The sequence below is a fragment of the Danio rerio genome, chromosome 8 (genome assembly GCF_049306965.1).
Source record: "Danio rerio strain Tuebingen ecotype United States chromosome 8, GRCz12tu, whole genome shotgun sequence".
Taxonomy (NCBI): Eukaryota; Metazoa; Chordata; class Actinopteri; order Cypriniformes; family Danionidae; genus Danio; species Danio rerio.
In genome coordinates, this window is record NC_133183.1 from 18,501,481 (window position 1) to 18,517,071 (window position 15,591).

Consider the following 15,591-nt stretch of genomic DNA (forward strand, 5'->3'; position numbering starts at 1 on the left):
GAAAGTCTTGTGTGCTTTATTTAAGCTAGACTGAAAGCAGTTTTATATATTTTTTAGTTTAAGGTCAATATTATTAGCCCCCTTAAGCAATATTAACTTTTTTGTTTGTCTACAGAACAAACCATCCTTACACAATGATTTGGCTAATTACCCTATCTTGCCTAATTAACCTAATTAAGCCTTTAAAAACTGCACTTTAAGCTGAAAACTAGAACACTAAGCTGAGCCTTGAAAAATATCTAGCGAAATATTATGGAAAAACATAATCTTTCCGTTAAACAGAAATTGGGTAAAAATATACAGTAGGGTTGCACGATTATTGGAAAATCTGACAATGATGTTTTGTTTTTCTGCAATATAGATTGTGATATGAAAACAATTTCACTAGAGACCTTCGATAGCTTTATTGGTGAAAAATCATTGATTTAGACTGGTTGGGTTGATTTTGTAAGAGTGTGAATCATGTATAAAAATAAAAGAGCGAAAGTAATTAAAATAGGGCAAAGAAAAAATTAAATAAGCAATTCTTTATGCTTTTCCAGAGAGTCAAACCGTATTCAAATACAGAAAGTTAGTAATGTAAAATAACACTGTATAGTCTTCATTGTATTAACAAAGCAGTAAATATTTTTTCATTGAAGTTACAAATGTTTACGTTATCGTGCCCGAATGCTTTACACTTTCTTGAAATGCCTTTGAAAACACATGCAAATGATAAAAGTTTCACTCTGTTATGGTTATACGTTGCAATGACTCCCCAAATCTTATGTATACTCAATTGTTGATCGACTATAATCCTAAATTAACATTGCATATCTGGTGATGTGACTACTGTGGACACACATTGTGATATCGATAGTAAAATGATATATTGTGCAGCCCTAAAGTGCAGGGGCAAATAATTCAGGAGAGATCATAATACTGACTTCGACTGTATATTAGATTTACATTGTATAACAGGCAACCTTTATTTGCATATTTCATTTAGGGCCTGATTAGAAATGACTGCAGATGACATAATAATTTATGTACAATTACTTGTGAAAATATATAAATTAACACATTATGCCAATTGTCTATTGAGTCATTAGTTACAAGAATCGAGACATGCTAAAGGGTTAATGTCTTGTAAATTACATATACACAACTTAAACATTTCTATATGAAGAGTACAAACACAATATCTGCTGGTTTGAACATGAATATGGTTTATCTAAAACAAAACATAAAGCTAATGCTCTACATCAGTGTTTCTCAACCACGTTCCTGGAGGACCACCAGCTCTGCATGACCATGTCTCCTTAACCAAACACACCTGATTCAGATCATCAGCTCATAGGCAGAGACTGAAAGACCTGTAATGGTTGTGACAGACCAAGGTCAAAGGAGACATCCAAAACATGCAGAGTTGGTGGTCCTCCAGAAATGTGGTTGAGAAATGTTGATCAGGTATATGATTTCGATGAGTGGCTCTTTTTAAGACAGGACATCCTACGGTAAAGCCTCAATACTAGATGCTACAGTATCTCTCATTTATAATAATACAGAAGTAAGGAATGCTGACACAAAAATGAACCTCTGACAACCGAAAAAACGATCATGTCTTACTCTGCGCGACTCATCTTCCTTGCAGTCTTTTATCTTTTCATCGAAGAGCTACAAGGTGAAAAAAAAAACAGGACTTAAGACAAAAATACACACGATGATGCATACATTCCCAAAGATGATGATACAGGAACTCAAAAACAAGGCCTTTTTGAGTCACAAGAAAGCCTTACTTTTAATTGGTCGATCAAGATCTGCAAATACGCATCTGCTTCGGCTAGCTTCTTGTCGAAGTCCTGAACGCTGGGAACAAACCCTGTTTCTGCCTCCTGCAAATGAAACCGAGAGGGATCAGTTTCAGTCCTTCTCCAGCATATAAAAGCTTCCATGGTGTCCTAAGCTCGGTCACGTTCTGCTTTCGAGAGGAACTGAGCCGAACTGCAGTCTGCCTGTACACATTTCTTTCTCTAACAGCTTTAACTGAATTACACAATTACAGCCATGAACAGCGATCAGACCCCGGGACTGATGCTGAACTTAACTGCGAAAGAAATGGTTCAGGCTGAGATTTGTCGTTGTTAGTTACTGATGCTGAACATGTTGAAAACAAAACATCTGCAGAGGTTGTACAACACACGCCAAACACTGCATTAAGAATGTTAAATGTTTCTGAGACATGAGGACAGCTAATTGTCATCTTGTAAAAAACATGTTTGTTTTTCCCCCAAAACATTTCTGACTCAATTTCAAGATAACTGATTCAAAGTAAAATAAAATACAACTAATGATGATAAAATATAACATAAAATAAGCCACGGCCATATTAATCTGCAGCCCAAGACCGGTTACTCACTGAAGCTAAGCAGGGCTGAGCCTGGTCAGTACCTGGATGGGAGACCACATGGGAAAACTAGGTTGCTGTTGGAAGTTTTTTTTTTTAGCGAGGCCAGCAGGGGGCGCTTAACCTGCGGTCTGTGTGAGTCCTAATATCCTAGTATAGTGAAGGGGACACTATACTGTCAGTGAGCGCCGTCTTTCGAATGAGATGTAAAGTGAGATCCTGACTCTCTGTGGTCATTAAAAATCCCATGGCAGGTGTAACCCCGGTGTCCTGGCCAAATTCCCTCCATCTGCCCTTACTGATTATGGCCTCCCAATCCTTCTCATCCACCAAGTTGGATCTATCGCTGTCTCACCACTTCACCTATAGCTGGTGTGTGGTGAGTGCACTGGCGCCGTTATCCTGTGGCTGCCGTCACATCATCCAAGTGGATGCTGCACACTGGTGGTGGAGTGGAGAGGCCCATCTCATGATTGTGAAATGCTTTGGATATATGGTCATGGGTAATAAATGCGCTATATAAATACACGTTACATTACATTACATGATTTTCATTACATGGTTTGCTCACTTTACTTTCCTTACATAAACTTTTAAGACTTTTCCACCACGTTTTACGTAATCACACCCTTTCTAAACTCATAATGCACAAGAACTGCTGGTATATATCTTGTAAATAAAACCATTTCTGACACTTTTTCAATGTAACTGACTTTATTTCACTTACATAAACTGTTAACCACTTTTTACACAACATGCTTCACTCAAATCGCACCCTTCCTGAACTCATAAGACACAAACTCTAAGTACTGCTCAAGTGAATTCACACCAAAACCTTAAAACAGCTTCCGTCAACAAGAAGTGCAAATATTATTACTGTAACAAGAAGTCTTTAAAAGACCAGCAAACTACATTTTTTTATTTGCAGCAAAACCACAAATTCAACCTTTAGCTATTTAACCATTTCAGCTGAACTAAGTCTAAAGCTAATAGCATGTTAGCTCTGGTGGCTTTGAGGAGTTAAGTTTAGATAGCACAGAAAATGATTGCTGTAGCCTATATAACAGAGGTACTTCCTGGTCTGGGGGTCACTGCTGTCTTTGGGTTTTTCCGACCGCTGTAAAAGACCCCGTGGTGGAGACTGGTAGAACTGAACTGCATTGGAAAATGAAGAAAAGCCATGGGCGGCTAGCTGTCCATCAAAACGGTAAACATTATAAAAATAGGTCAAAGTCTGCATGCAGAAGCGGAGCAAATCCGCTCAAGGACCAAAGGTTAAGTGGAATATCAGTATGAAAGCATGTGATTTGCTGAGTCGACTGCAAGCACATGTATGTGAGAGCACAATAAAAGCTTTTAATGAGAGTTTTGCGGCTTTTAAAATGAAATAAAGATCAAGTTCCACACCGGAGGTAGGCATGACCAGATTATACTACCTAACAGTTCATTTGTGCATTTAAGAACAATGGATGTGCTTTTAGTAAAACACTAAGTCCTGGAAAAAGAACACCCTGAGTATAAAAGCTGGAAAGAAAGCCTGAAACATTTGTGTCATTAACTGTAAGAGTTTGCAAATGTATGTTACATTCTCAACAAGAGGCACTAAAGCAGGAGAATGTAGGAACTAAAGTTATGCCAAAACAACAGTCTATTGAATAAAATCTGCTGCTTGTCTTCATTAAATTAGATACATCTAAGAATTCTCAGACATTCTTGTTTTTCTTACTGCCAGTTTGTGAACAGCTTGCACTTTAAAATATTAAAAAAACAAGACCTTGCCAGATCTTAGTTGTTTTTATCATAACAGCATCATTTATCATTTATAATTATCTCATTTGTTGATCAAACGGTTTCTTAAATGAAACAAATGTGTGAAAACAGCAGTTATTTTGTTATTGATGGAAAAATCATGCAGCTCATTTTTACATATTTAACCAAAAGTAATTTTTTCTATTTTTACTTTTAAGCAAAAAATGAATTACTGAGAATTAATAGGCACTTTGGGGGGGACTAAATCATGTTCATAAGGTATACATCATGCCATACACACACACACACACACACACACACACACACACACACACACACACACACACACACACACACACACACACACACACACACACACACACACACACACACACACACACATATATATTTGTGTGTGTGTGTGTGTGTGTGTGTGTGTGTGTGTGTGTGTGTGTGTGTGTAACCTTGCATTATGTCTACATATTTTGTTTGTATTATCTGAATTTTATGTTAACAACAAACACACTGGAATCTCAGCGAATACTTGCTTCACAGACATAATAAATATATGCAAATAAAGTTTGAAGGCTCTGTGCTTTTAAATCAACCAAGTGCACCTAAAAACAAAGTTTTTTTTAGTTTTGTAATCTGTATGAAACTAACGCGAGGTACAGTTCGTCCTGATGTGTAAACAGAGTCGCTGTTATGTTTAGAGGAGATTCGCCATCAAGACCAAGTAGTGAATTACTTCAGAAGACCAGCACTTTCAGACAATCATTATCCACAGGATGACAACGTGTATAAATGAGGTTGGTGTCGTGATCTTGTTCCTTTTGAATGTGCATGCTTATTAGCTCGTGCAACCTGAAAAAAAATGCTGATTTTGTTTGATTCTAACATTTATAAATGAAACTTATGAGATAGTTGTTGTGTTATTTTATCGGTGGTTGTAACGTAATCATAAGCTTGACAAACAGTTTTGAAAAATGTGATGTTTCCCCATTCAGACAGAATGCCCGTGCAGAGTAAAATGATTTGTCATAAAGGGACTTTGCATGTACTTAATGTTAGCTTATTTAACTACTAACATAAACAAAAAAATAACAAATCTTATAAAGCATTTATTAATTGTAGTCCAACATTTTCTAATGCACTATTAAAATCCAAGGCTTTGCTTGTTAAAATTGGTTAATGCACTTTGAGTTTACATGAACAACAGTATTTTCATTTCCTGATGTTAACAAAGATGAATAAATACTGTAATGAATGTATTGTTAATTTATTCATCCTAGAAAACACACATTAACTAAAATTAAGATAAAACGTTTTTATTTTGGGTCTACATAGCAAATAAACAATAATCATAAATAAATACAAATGTACGTTGAAAATAGAGAGTTTAGACAGCTTGTAGGCTATTTTATGAGTGTAAACGAGTAAACGAGTAACGAGTAAAAGTCACACAAACTGAAAAAGCTCACAGGCTGTCCTGCATTTCCAACAACTCTATACAGCACACTTTTAATTCCAATTCTAATTTCTCAGGCGCAGACAGATTTATGAGTTAACGCGAGTTTACATACTTTATAGTTTTATACTATGCATCATTATTATCGTTTCATTATATGCATATTCCCTGGAACCTGAACCGCAATTCCCTACAAGTTAAGTGTGGGAACATATGCTTAGTCACATCCTACAGGCACCATAAACATCTCACCTCCCAGCATGCCTGAGATCTGCTGTTCTGGCATGAACTTATTAGACAAATACCTCATAACTACCATTTAGGGCACTTAAGAGCATGTTGCATAATTATTTTAACCTGTGCCTGGCAGAGAAAAACAGCTATGAGCTACGTGTTAGCTGACACACACCTGAAGAGACAGACGGGAAGCTCATCCCATTGACTCACTCATTCAGTCTGACTCACAGCAGTAAATCTCAACATCTAACACAACTGCATAGACTAGCGTTTCAGAATGAATCAACTCGAGGTGTGCTGGCTATTATTGTGCATTTTAGGAGTCTGATCTTGAGTCATGTGGTCTGTTATGCCAACACAGACTCTACACGCATGATATGACTGAGATTATAAATCACAAGCGAGGAAAAAAGTAACTACGTATTCAAGCGTGACCTCTATTTGCACAAACAAATGTTTCTCTTCCTTTCATAAACACGCACACATACACACCTACCTGTGCGCACTCACACACAACGTGACCTGTTTAACGCGTCAGTGAGCTCCAACAAAACAAAAATACTCACTCTGTGCTTGCCTCTGCGGGACATGCCTCCACAAATCTGACCCAAACTCCCAGAAACACTTTCAGTATCAGTACACACAGGCTTTTCCTGTAAGTTCCCCCTCTAAAGGAGGGGCGAATAAGGTGAACAAGCACCTATCAGCTTTTGTATAAACCACTCTTGACCAGGAAGACTAGACTTCCTCTTAAGAAGAAAAAAAGCAAAAGAAAAAGTGGCATAAGCTTTGCAGACTGTAGAAAACATAATGCTGTGCTGTGATTGGATCTGACAGCTGCTGCACTGGAGGGACAGGCTGAATAAGCAATGATGTGAATGGCTGGTGGAAATCATGTGACCGGATAGCTGCTCACAAACTGCGTGTAGGTGCACGCAGCTGCCAGTCAGCAGGTTTAACTGAAAAACGCAGAGCTAAGGGAGAGAGAAAATGGAGAATTCTTTGAGAGGAAGAGATGAGTCGAATTAGGCTTGGTTTTCTTCTTAAAAAGTGAATCTTTCACAAATTAAAAACATTATGCTTTCCTAACGGGAGGTAAAGAGGGAGAAAATAACATTCATTGTGCAGACTATGCTGTCACAGTTTATATAAAAAAGGTAAGTCTAAAAAGTTTAAGTCCCAATTAAACTATTTGACAAACAGTTTTCTATTTGTGGTTAATGTTTTTCAGAAAACTTTAAGAGGATGTACTCATGAAATTCATTCATTCATTCATTTTCTTGTCTGCTTAGTCCCTTTATTAATCTGGGGTCGCCACAGCAGAACAAACTGCCAACTTATACAGCATGTTTTTACACAGCGGATGCCCTTCCAACCGCGACCCATCTCTGGGAAACATCCATCCACACACACACTCATACACTACGGACAATTTAGCCTACCCAATTCACCTATACCCCATGTCTTTCGACTGTGGGGGAAACCAGAGCACCCGGAGGAAACCCACGCGAACGCAGGAAGAACATGCAAACTCCACACAGAAACGGCGAGGCTCGAACCAGCGACCTTCTTGCTGTGAGGCGACAGCACTACCTACTGCGCCGCTTACTCATGAAATATAAAAAAAAAAATATATATGAAATACTTGGAGAAAACACAATGAATTAACACTGACAAAAAATGACATCAATTAATTTCCAGCCACAAACAGTCATACATATATTTTTAATAATTTCGCTTAACTTCATTATTTTTAAACTTTATTAGTATTATTATTAGAGTTTGCATGTTCTCCCCGTGTTCACACGAGTTTCCTCAGGGTGCTCCGGTTTCCCCCCACAGCCCAAAGACATGCACTACAGTATAGGTGAATTGGCAAATCAAAATTGGCTGTAGTGTATGAGTGCATGTGTGAATGTGAGTGTATGGGTGTTTCCCAGTGCTGAGTTGCGGCTGGAAGGGTATCCGCTGCATAAAACATATGCCGGAATAGTTGGCAGTTCATTCCATTGTTGCGACCAAACAAATCAGAAACTAGGCCGAAGGAAAATGAATGAAAATAATTTTATAATTAGTATTATCAAAAAATTGATTAATAAAAACTACTTTTTACTTATAAATAAAAAAATACCATCCTCTCTTCTTCTAAAATCCACCTTTAAAGGTGCAGTATGTAAGTTTGACACCCAGTGGTTGAACTACGTATTACACTCCTGAATCAAAACAAATGCAAGTGCAGGTTGCCAGATTGAGGACGAACACAAGCGAGCCTGACTATTAAGCCTAAAAGCTGATTTAAGGCTGATTTAAATTGTGTTTTGTATACAAGTAACTGCAAGAACGAGTTTTTGTTCTAACCAACACTTCGAATCGATATATTACAAACATTGTCTATTTCTTGCAGCTGAACAACATGATCAACTGACAATGACCACCACAAGTACACCTCATGTAATTTTTCCAGAGTTAAATGCTAACAATGCGAGTTTGAATGCCATTTTACATGACATTTATTGCCATACTACTAAAAGCAGCAGCAGATAGTTCACCTTAGATCTTAAAAATAAAATAAACTGTTTATAAACAGAGCTGTGACTTAAAACCAACACACATCAGTGACTCAGCTTCTACATTTAGTAGTTCAAGAGGTTTACCTATTAATTAGATTATAAACATTACCATTTCGTGAGTGAGAGCATATTCTGTGCTTCAGAATGGCTGTGTTTAAATTTCTGTCGTGTTTTATCTGGTGCAAAGAGCCAAATTGCTTATCATATAGCGTGTTGTAAGGACACGGGGTTACAATGCAACCTGTTCACCTGATGTTTACATTCGTAATATTTATATGACTTGCTAATTATAACCACCTCATGTGGAACTATGAATCTGAAGCTGCGTCCCAAATCGCATACTTATGCACTATTCTACGCCATTTTGTAGTATGAATAGTGTAAGTAGTGTGTTCACACTGAAAATTCTAAAAATAATAAGTGCACTTTAATTACCCGGATGATGCACTCATTCAGCCGCTAAAATGAAGTGTGTAATGATGGACACTTCACGCACTCAACGAACGCAGGTTTGCTTACGTAGCGGAAGGGGCGGAGCTATCGGACGCACATGTTGAATAACTTTATTTATTTTGGATGGTGAAAGCAAAATTCTCCTACGAAAGTGATTATAGCGCCTCCCGATGGAGAATACAGCAGTACTTACGGCAGGTATTATTTGATAATTCAGTTGTTTATTTCACTGATTTGGCAACCGTCAAACGTCATCAGGGAAACGGTTTGAATTTCCGCTTAGTAAAAAAAACATTAGTGTGCCATTTGGGACAACACTACATACATATACTATCCTGTTGAGTGTGTAAGTGCATAAGTACATAGTGCATGAGTGCATAGTGTATAGTGTGCCATTTGGGACGCAGCTTGAGTCTCATTTCGGAGTCTGCTACTGTCCACCAGAGGGCGCATTTCAGTCACGTATGCTTACTTTAAGAGCCTTTCTGAATGAATGAATTAAATACAGTTTTCCATCAAGGCAACCCAGGGTACTGAAATGTAATTGACTAAATTGGCATTGGGTGGGTTAAAAAACCCCAAAAAAAGACAGTGTTCCAGCATGTAAAAGACATTTTCAATATTTTTCAGATAAACAAGAATGTTCACTTGGCATGCTTCTAAAATATCTGCATATTATGGTGTTTTTATGCTTTAGTAGAGTCAAAAACTTACATACAGCACATTTGATTCAATAATACCTGTTCCTTTGCAAATACTTCTGAAATTGACAAGCTATTTCTGAATCAAAATGGTTTTATTTATAGGGTAACACCTGTTTCATTTCTGTGTACATCATATAGCACTCAGATGCTTTCAAAATGTCACCAAAAACATATTTCAAAAGGAAACATATTTTACAGATATCTTTTTAAACTATCTGGCTAAGATATGTGAAATATCATACAAATGGCCAAGATTACCTGCTGAAGGGTGTGACGGAGAATTGTTCCCTCTAAGGCATGAATCCACTTTTCCCGCTCATCTGCGTCACGGGCTGCGGGGCAGACATCCAAAAACACATCCATTAGTAATAAGCAGGCGCACCACAAACACACACGACACATGAAATGGAGAGTGGAGAATGACCCTGCTGAGGAACTGTAAAGGTGTCAGCGGTAACTACAGCTCTGTTGACGGATCCTGTTTTCCTTAATGAAAACAGGCAGAGTTTCAGACAAGACCAGGTTGTGGCAAGTTAAACAGGAACGCACACAAACGAAAGCCTCTGCCCTTGAGTAAACACCAATGGTAAATACTACTTGTACCAAAGTCACTTACCGAAAAGAAAGATATTTTACAAAAACTCAAGAGCTGACTAAGAATGCAGGTTGTGTGTTTTATTATACGAATTAGAAATCAAGTATAAAGCATAAAACAACAAAAAGTGAAAAACTGTGAAGTTACCAAATTACTTAAACGGGTCCCACTATATTTTTTATAATTTCCACAACAATTAGTTTGTGTAATATTTGTATTTAAAGATAAAAAACAAATCATAATCCACAGATTCAGCAAGCACTGTTCCTGAACTTCATTAAACATTTGCTATAGTTGTACTGAGCTTTCTTTTGAAGCCGTGCATGTCACAATACACTACCTGATGAAAGTCTTGTCGCCTATCCAAGTTTTAGGAACAGCAAATAAACTTGACTTCTTGTTGATCATTTGGTATCAGGAGGGGCTTATGTAAAAGGCAAAGGCGTCTAATGCCTATTTTAGCTAAATAAAATATGAGCCTTAATTTTATATATTTAATTAGGACAGTAAGGCCTGACATTGCTTAGACAAAAGTCTTGTCACTTAACAGAAATAATGTGCAGTATAGAATATAAGGTCATGGTGCAGTGGAAAAATAATTAACATTGTGTCTGACTCCCATGAGCTTGGAGGACTGCATCCATACATCTCTGCAATGACTCAAATAACTTATTCATAAAGTCATGTGGAATGGCAAAGAAATTGTTCTTGCAGGACTCCCAGAGTTCATCAAGATTCATCTTTAATGCCTCCTCCATCTTACCCCAGACATGCTCAATAATGTTCATGTCTGGTGACTTGGCTGGCCAGTCCTGGAGCTCCTTGACCTTCTTTGCTTTCAGAAACTTTGATGTGGAGGCTGAAGTATGAGGAGGGCTATCCTGATGAAGAATTTGCCCTCCCCTGTGGTTCGTAATGTAATGGGTAGCACAAATGTCTTGATAGCTCAGGTTGTTGATGTTGCCATCCACTCTGCACTCATACACTCAAACCAGGATTTTTCCTTCACCAAACTTGACTCATTTCTGTAAGAATCTTGGGTCCATGCGGATTCCAATAGGTCTTCTGCAGTATTTGTGACAACTGTGATGCAGTTCAACAGCACCCTCTGGGTCTCCAGAAAACAGAATCACACTTGTACTCCATTTGGTCAAAAGTGACCGAAGACCACAAATGTGATTTTTTTTTTTAAATCAAGAAAATCCTTAAAAAAAATTGTTTAATAATATTTTTTTTCTTTTTGAGAGGATGTGGTTAAAAAAATTATATTTATGCAGTAATTAATATTCTTTTTTAATATTAAAAATTATAAATTAGTAATAATAAAATTAGTAATAAAATTAGTGCAGTATTTCTAATTAAAATAGAGACGCTCCAATTCAAATAAAATTGAGGAGGCAGATTAGCACCATCTAAATGAGAAAAGAAAGAAAAATCTGTGTAATGTCATGGTGTAACCACTTGATGATTGTTTAGCTCTCTAAAAAACAGCTTGTGTATTCCTACTGGTTTTTCGACATAATTAATGGCGTGATGAAATGTTCTTGACAGCTTCATGTCTGTGCGCTCCAAAAACTGATTTAACACTGACTATGCTTTGAAGTTAAGTCAAATCAAAATTTACAATGTTTATTTTGCTAGCGCACATTGATATTTTTTATATGAACAATTAATCCATGCAAGTTAATCCAATCAAAGTCTGAACATTCAGACATCAGTTTGATGGCTTCAGCCACTATCCTTACCCACGTCTCTCTTACTGATATTTTGCTGAGTGAATGATGCGTAAAAAAAAGCCCCGCCCCCTACTTAACATTTAATTTCAGTTGGAAGTACATCAACATACTAAAATAAGTCTCAGCAACCTCCAGGTCATGTAGACTTTGTTTATAGTTGACAGAGTATCTGAGCCATGAGCTATAAGGCTCTGCTCTCTTCACAAAGCTTATTCGCATTTTAATAGTCAAACATGAAAACATCACATTTTTTCTTCTATTTATCTTGAGTCCTTCAGATCTTGTAAAAAATAAAATCAAAAAAGTATAACATTTGATAAAAAATTTTTGTCTTCATTTGTTCAAAACAACATTTAAATCCTTCCACTATTTCATAATTTATGCTTAAGTGAAAGGGCTGATTTTCAGTAAATAAAGACTTACACTTAGTCTGTTTCACCAACAAATCTATCATATGACATACACAGACTTAAAAATGTAAAGCGAGAGTTGTGTGGACTACTTCTACAGAGCCTTGAAAGCCACTATTCACCATCCAATATCACAATAAAAAGAGCAGCACTAACATTCCTCTAAGCATCTCATTTTGTGGTCGACAATAAAAAGAACTGAAATAAGTGTAAGTAGTCAGTAAAAAAAAACTCACATTTCATATGCAAATGAGCAGCACTAACATTCCTGTAAACATCTTTTGTGGTCGACAATAAAAAGAACTGAAATCAGAAAGTGTAAGGAGTCAGTAAAGGCACATCAAAATTAAGAGTATATTCAATGTAAAAACATAACAGACAAATATCAGCCCAAATCTCTCTCTCTTTCTCTCTCTAATAATCCATTAGACATAATTCCTCAGGGAAAAGCTGAAAAACAGCACTCAAAACATATGATATAGCTGACACTTCGATGGATGAACGTGCAAAGCTCAGCAAAAAATCTGAAAGCTTTCAGAAGCACAAAGATCTGCCTCCGTATCTCCAATTGAATCACTCAGATATGTAATTTGTGTAAGTGGTGGTGCCTTTATAGATCAACTTCCAACCATAATGCAATGGAGCGTAAAACATACACCAAATCAGTAAATAATCAATGTGCCTCACTCAGAAATATATAAACAGCACAAGTATATACATATTTTTAAGAAGTTAACAGGACATTTCATTTATTTTACCTGCTTGTAAAAGTACCACAGCATTAGCGTTCGCTCACGATCACGAAAGCCATCCCACATCTATGGAACATGCCTGAAATCAATGTCCCAGATCCGTGTGAGAGTCGCAGTCCAAAACAAACATGGCCCCTCCCTGCACTACTGGCACCAGAGCGGAGATCACGTGATGCATGATGCCAGGCTACCTCCACTCACCAGCCAATGAGCTTTCACTAGGTGAGGTAGTAGAGTTGATTACAAAACACTGCACTTGTCCGTTATTTGGCAACAAGGACGCCCTAACACTGACCTAAAGACTTCAGCAACAACATAACAACATGAAAATAAAAAAAACGTATTTCTATTATGAAACAGTAATAAATAATAAGCAATGCAAATATTATTAAGTAAATAGTTTCTCTGCTGTATACTCAAGCATGTAATTGAGTTTTTAGTTGCTCTCCTCATTTCTAGCCTATATACTGAAAGCAAGGTGGAGTGGCTCTCTGGAGAGCAATGGCGGACTTCAGCATGGAATGAGGGCACCTTATGTAATGTGCCCTTCTAACGACACCCCGGCAGAATGCTGGAAAAAGAGAGACCTAAGAACTCAGATAAAATGTCTCATCATTTACATAAGTCTTTGTAAATGTTATAGGTGTTAAAGGTAATTCTAAAGGTAACACTTGTAGGCATGGTGTCTATCAGGCTTGCAGTGAAGTGAAGAGTTGAGTGAGTAAATTCTGGCCAACAGAAATAAACAGCTATTTACAAATCATAGAGAGTAACCCAAAAAAAAGAAACAACAAAAACGAATGACATTAATATTATGTACACCACCAGTTAAATATTCAGGGGAGGTTTCATATTGTAATGATTCTGACAAAAAATGTGTGTTCTCATCAAGGCTGTCTACTTTTTATCTATAAAAATACAATATTAACAGAAAATTTATTAAATATTACAACTTTACTGTTACTGTTACTTTACTGTTTGAATACATCTTAATTTGTGAAGACAATGCTGAAGCCGTCATTACTCCATCCTCGAGTCTCACATGATCTAGAAACATTTCTGCCATACTATCATATCAGTGTTAAGTGTAAACCAAACAAGTAAAGGACTTTGGGAAAGTCACATATTTAGGATACTTTGAGGAATAGAAATTTCTTAAAAAAAAAAAAAAAAAAACCTGTATTCTTTGATTTTACTGAGGCCGAATCTGGAGCTAATCTGACAAAATTAATAGAATAACAGTCCAACGATGCCCAAATTTTAGGGAAAAGTTAGGGGAAAAATATGAAATTAAAAAAAAATTATCAAAGAATTTAGGAGAAACAAAAAATATAAAAAAAAAAATATTTTTTCAATTTTGTAGTTTGTATTTATTTATTTTTTTGCAATATTTCACATGAATTTAAATATGTTTTATCAAAACCATAATTATACAAGTAGTTATCTTTCCATTTATAAAAATGTTTGGTTACTAAAATATGAATTTAATATTAATATTTAATATTTTTGTAACATAACTATAAGTAATTATCTTTCCATTTATATTAGACTAGATTGGATTCAACTTTATTGTCATAACACATGTACAAGGCAACAAAATGCAGTTTAGGAGTGCAGTAGCAGTAAGTGCAGGATACAAGTATAAGCTTTAAAGTGTAATTATAGAACAACTATCGTGATATTTACAGATGGATGTACTATGAACATTATATACAGGTTGTATTAGCCATGAACAGATATTAACAATAGATTAATATAAGTAAAGGTTGCTAATAATAATAAGATATATATGAACAAAATTACAAATGTATATTTACAGTGGGTATGTACATCTACATTTGTAATTATGTTCATATATATTTGCATACTGTTCATATATATCTGCATAATTCTGATTATTAATAGCAATTATATATATGTTTGGTTAATAAAAAATTATTTAAATAAATGATTCTGTTAAATATATCTGTTTTTTTTTTCAAATGCACAAAAATATATCATCTATATCAGGGGTGCTCAATCCTGTTCCTGGAGATCTACCTTCCTGCAAAGTTCAGATCCAACCCTGATCAAACACACCTGAGCCAATTAATTAGTACCTGAACAGCACTTGATAATTACAGGCAGGTGTGTTTGATATGGGTTGCAACTGAAATTTGCAGGAAGGTAGATCTCCAGGAACAGGGTTGGTCACTCCTCATCTATATTCACAGAAAATTTTATACAAATATGAATTTTCAAAATAGGGTGAACACATTCATTTTATTTTTGGCTTAGTCCCGTTATTAATCAGGGGTCACCACAGTGGAATGAACCACCAACTTATCCAGCATACAGTATATTTTACGCAGTGGATGCCCTTCCAGCTGCAACCCATAACTGGTAAACATCCATACACACTCATTCGCAACATACACTATGGAATAATTTAGCTTACCCAATTCACCTATAGTCCATGTCTTTGGACTGTGGGGGAAACCGGAGCACCCAGAGGAAACCCATGTAAACACAGAGAGAACATGCAAACTCCA

At 36.4% G+C, this 15,591-nt stretch overlaps 1 protein-coding gene across 15 annotated transcripts in view; it reads right to left on the bottom strand.

Moving 5' to 3' along the window:
• osbpl9 (oxysterol binding protein-like 9) overlaps nucleotides 1–15,591 on the bottom strand; it is a 59,216-nt gene that overhangs the window by 28,585 nt on the left and 15,040 nt on the right. For 7 of the 15 annotated variants that reach the window (XR_012383846.1, XR_012383845.1, XR_012383851.1 and 4 more), the window contains 3 exon segments: nucleotides 9,826–9,899; nucleotides 1,779–1,874; nucleotides 1,609–1,656 (listed from right to left, as the gene is read on the bottom strand). Coding sequence is in view for 6 of the 15 variants with exons in the window: in NM_001077805.1 (NP_001071273.1) it covers nucleotides 1,609–1,656; nucleotides 1,779–1,874; nucleotides 9,826–9,899 (218 nt within the window). In the remaining 9 variants the exon portion in view is untranslated. 15 annotated transcript variants of the gene reach the window in all.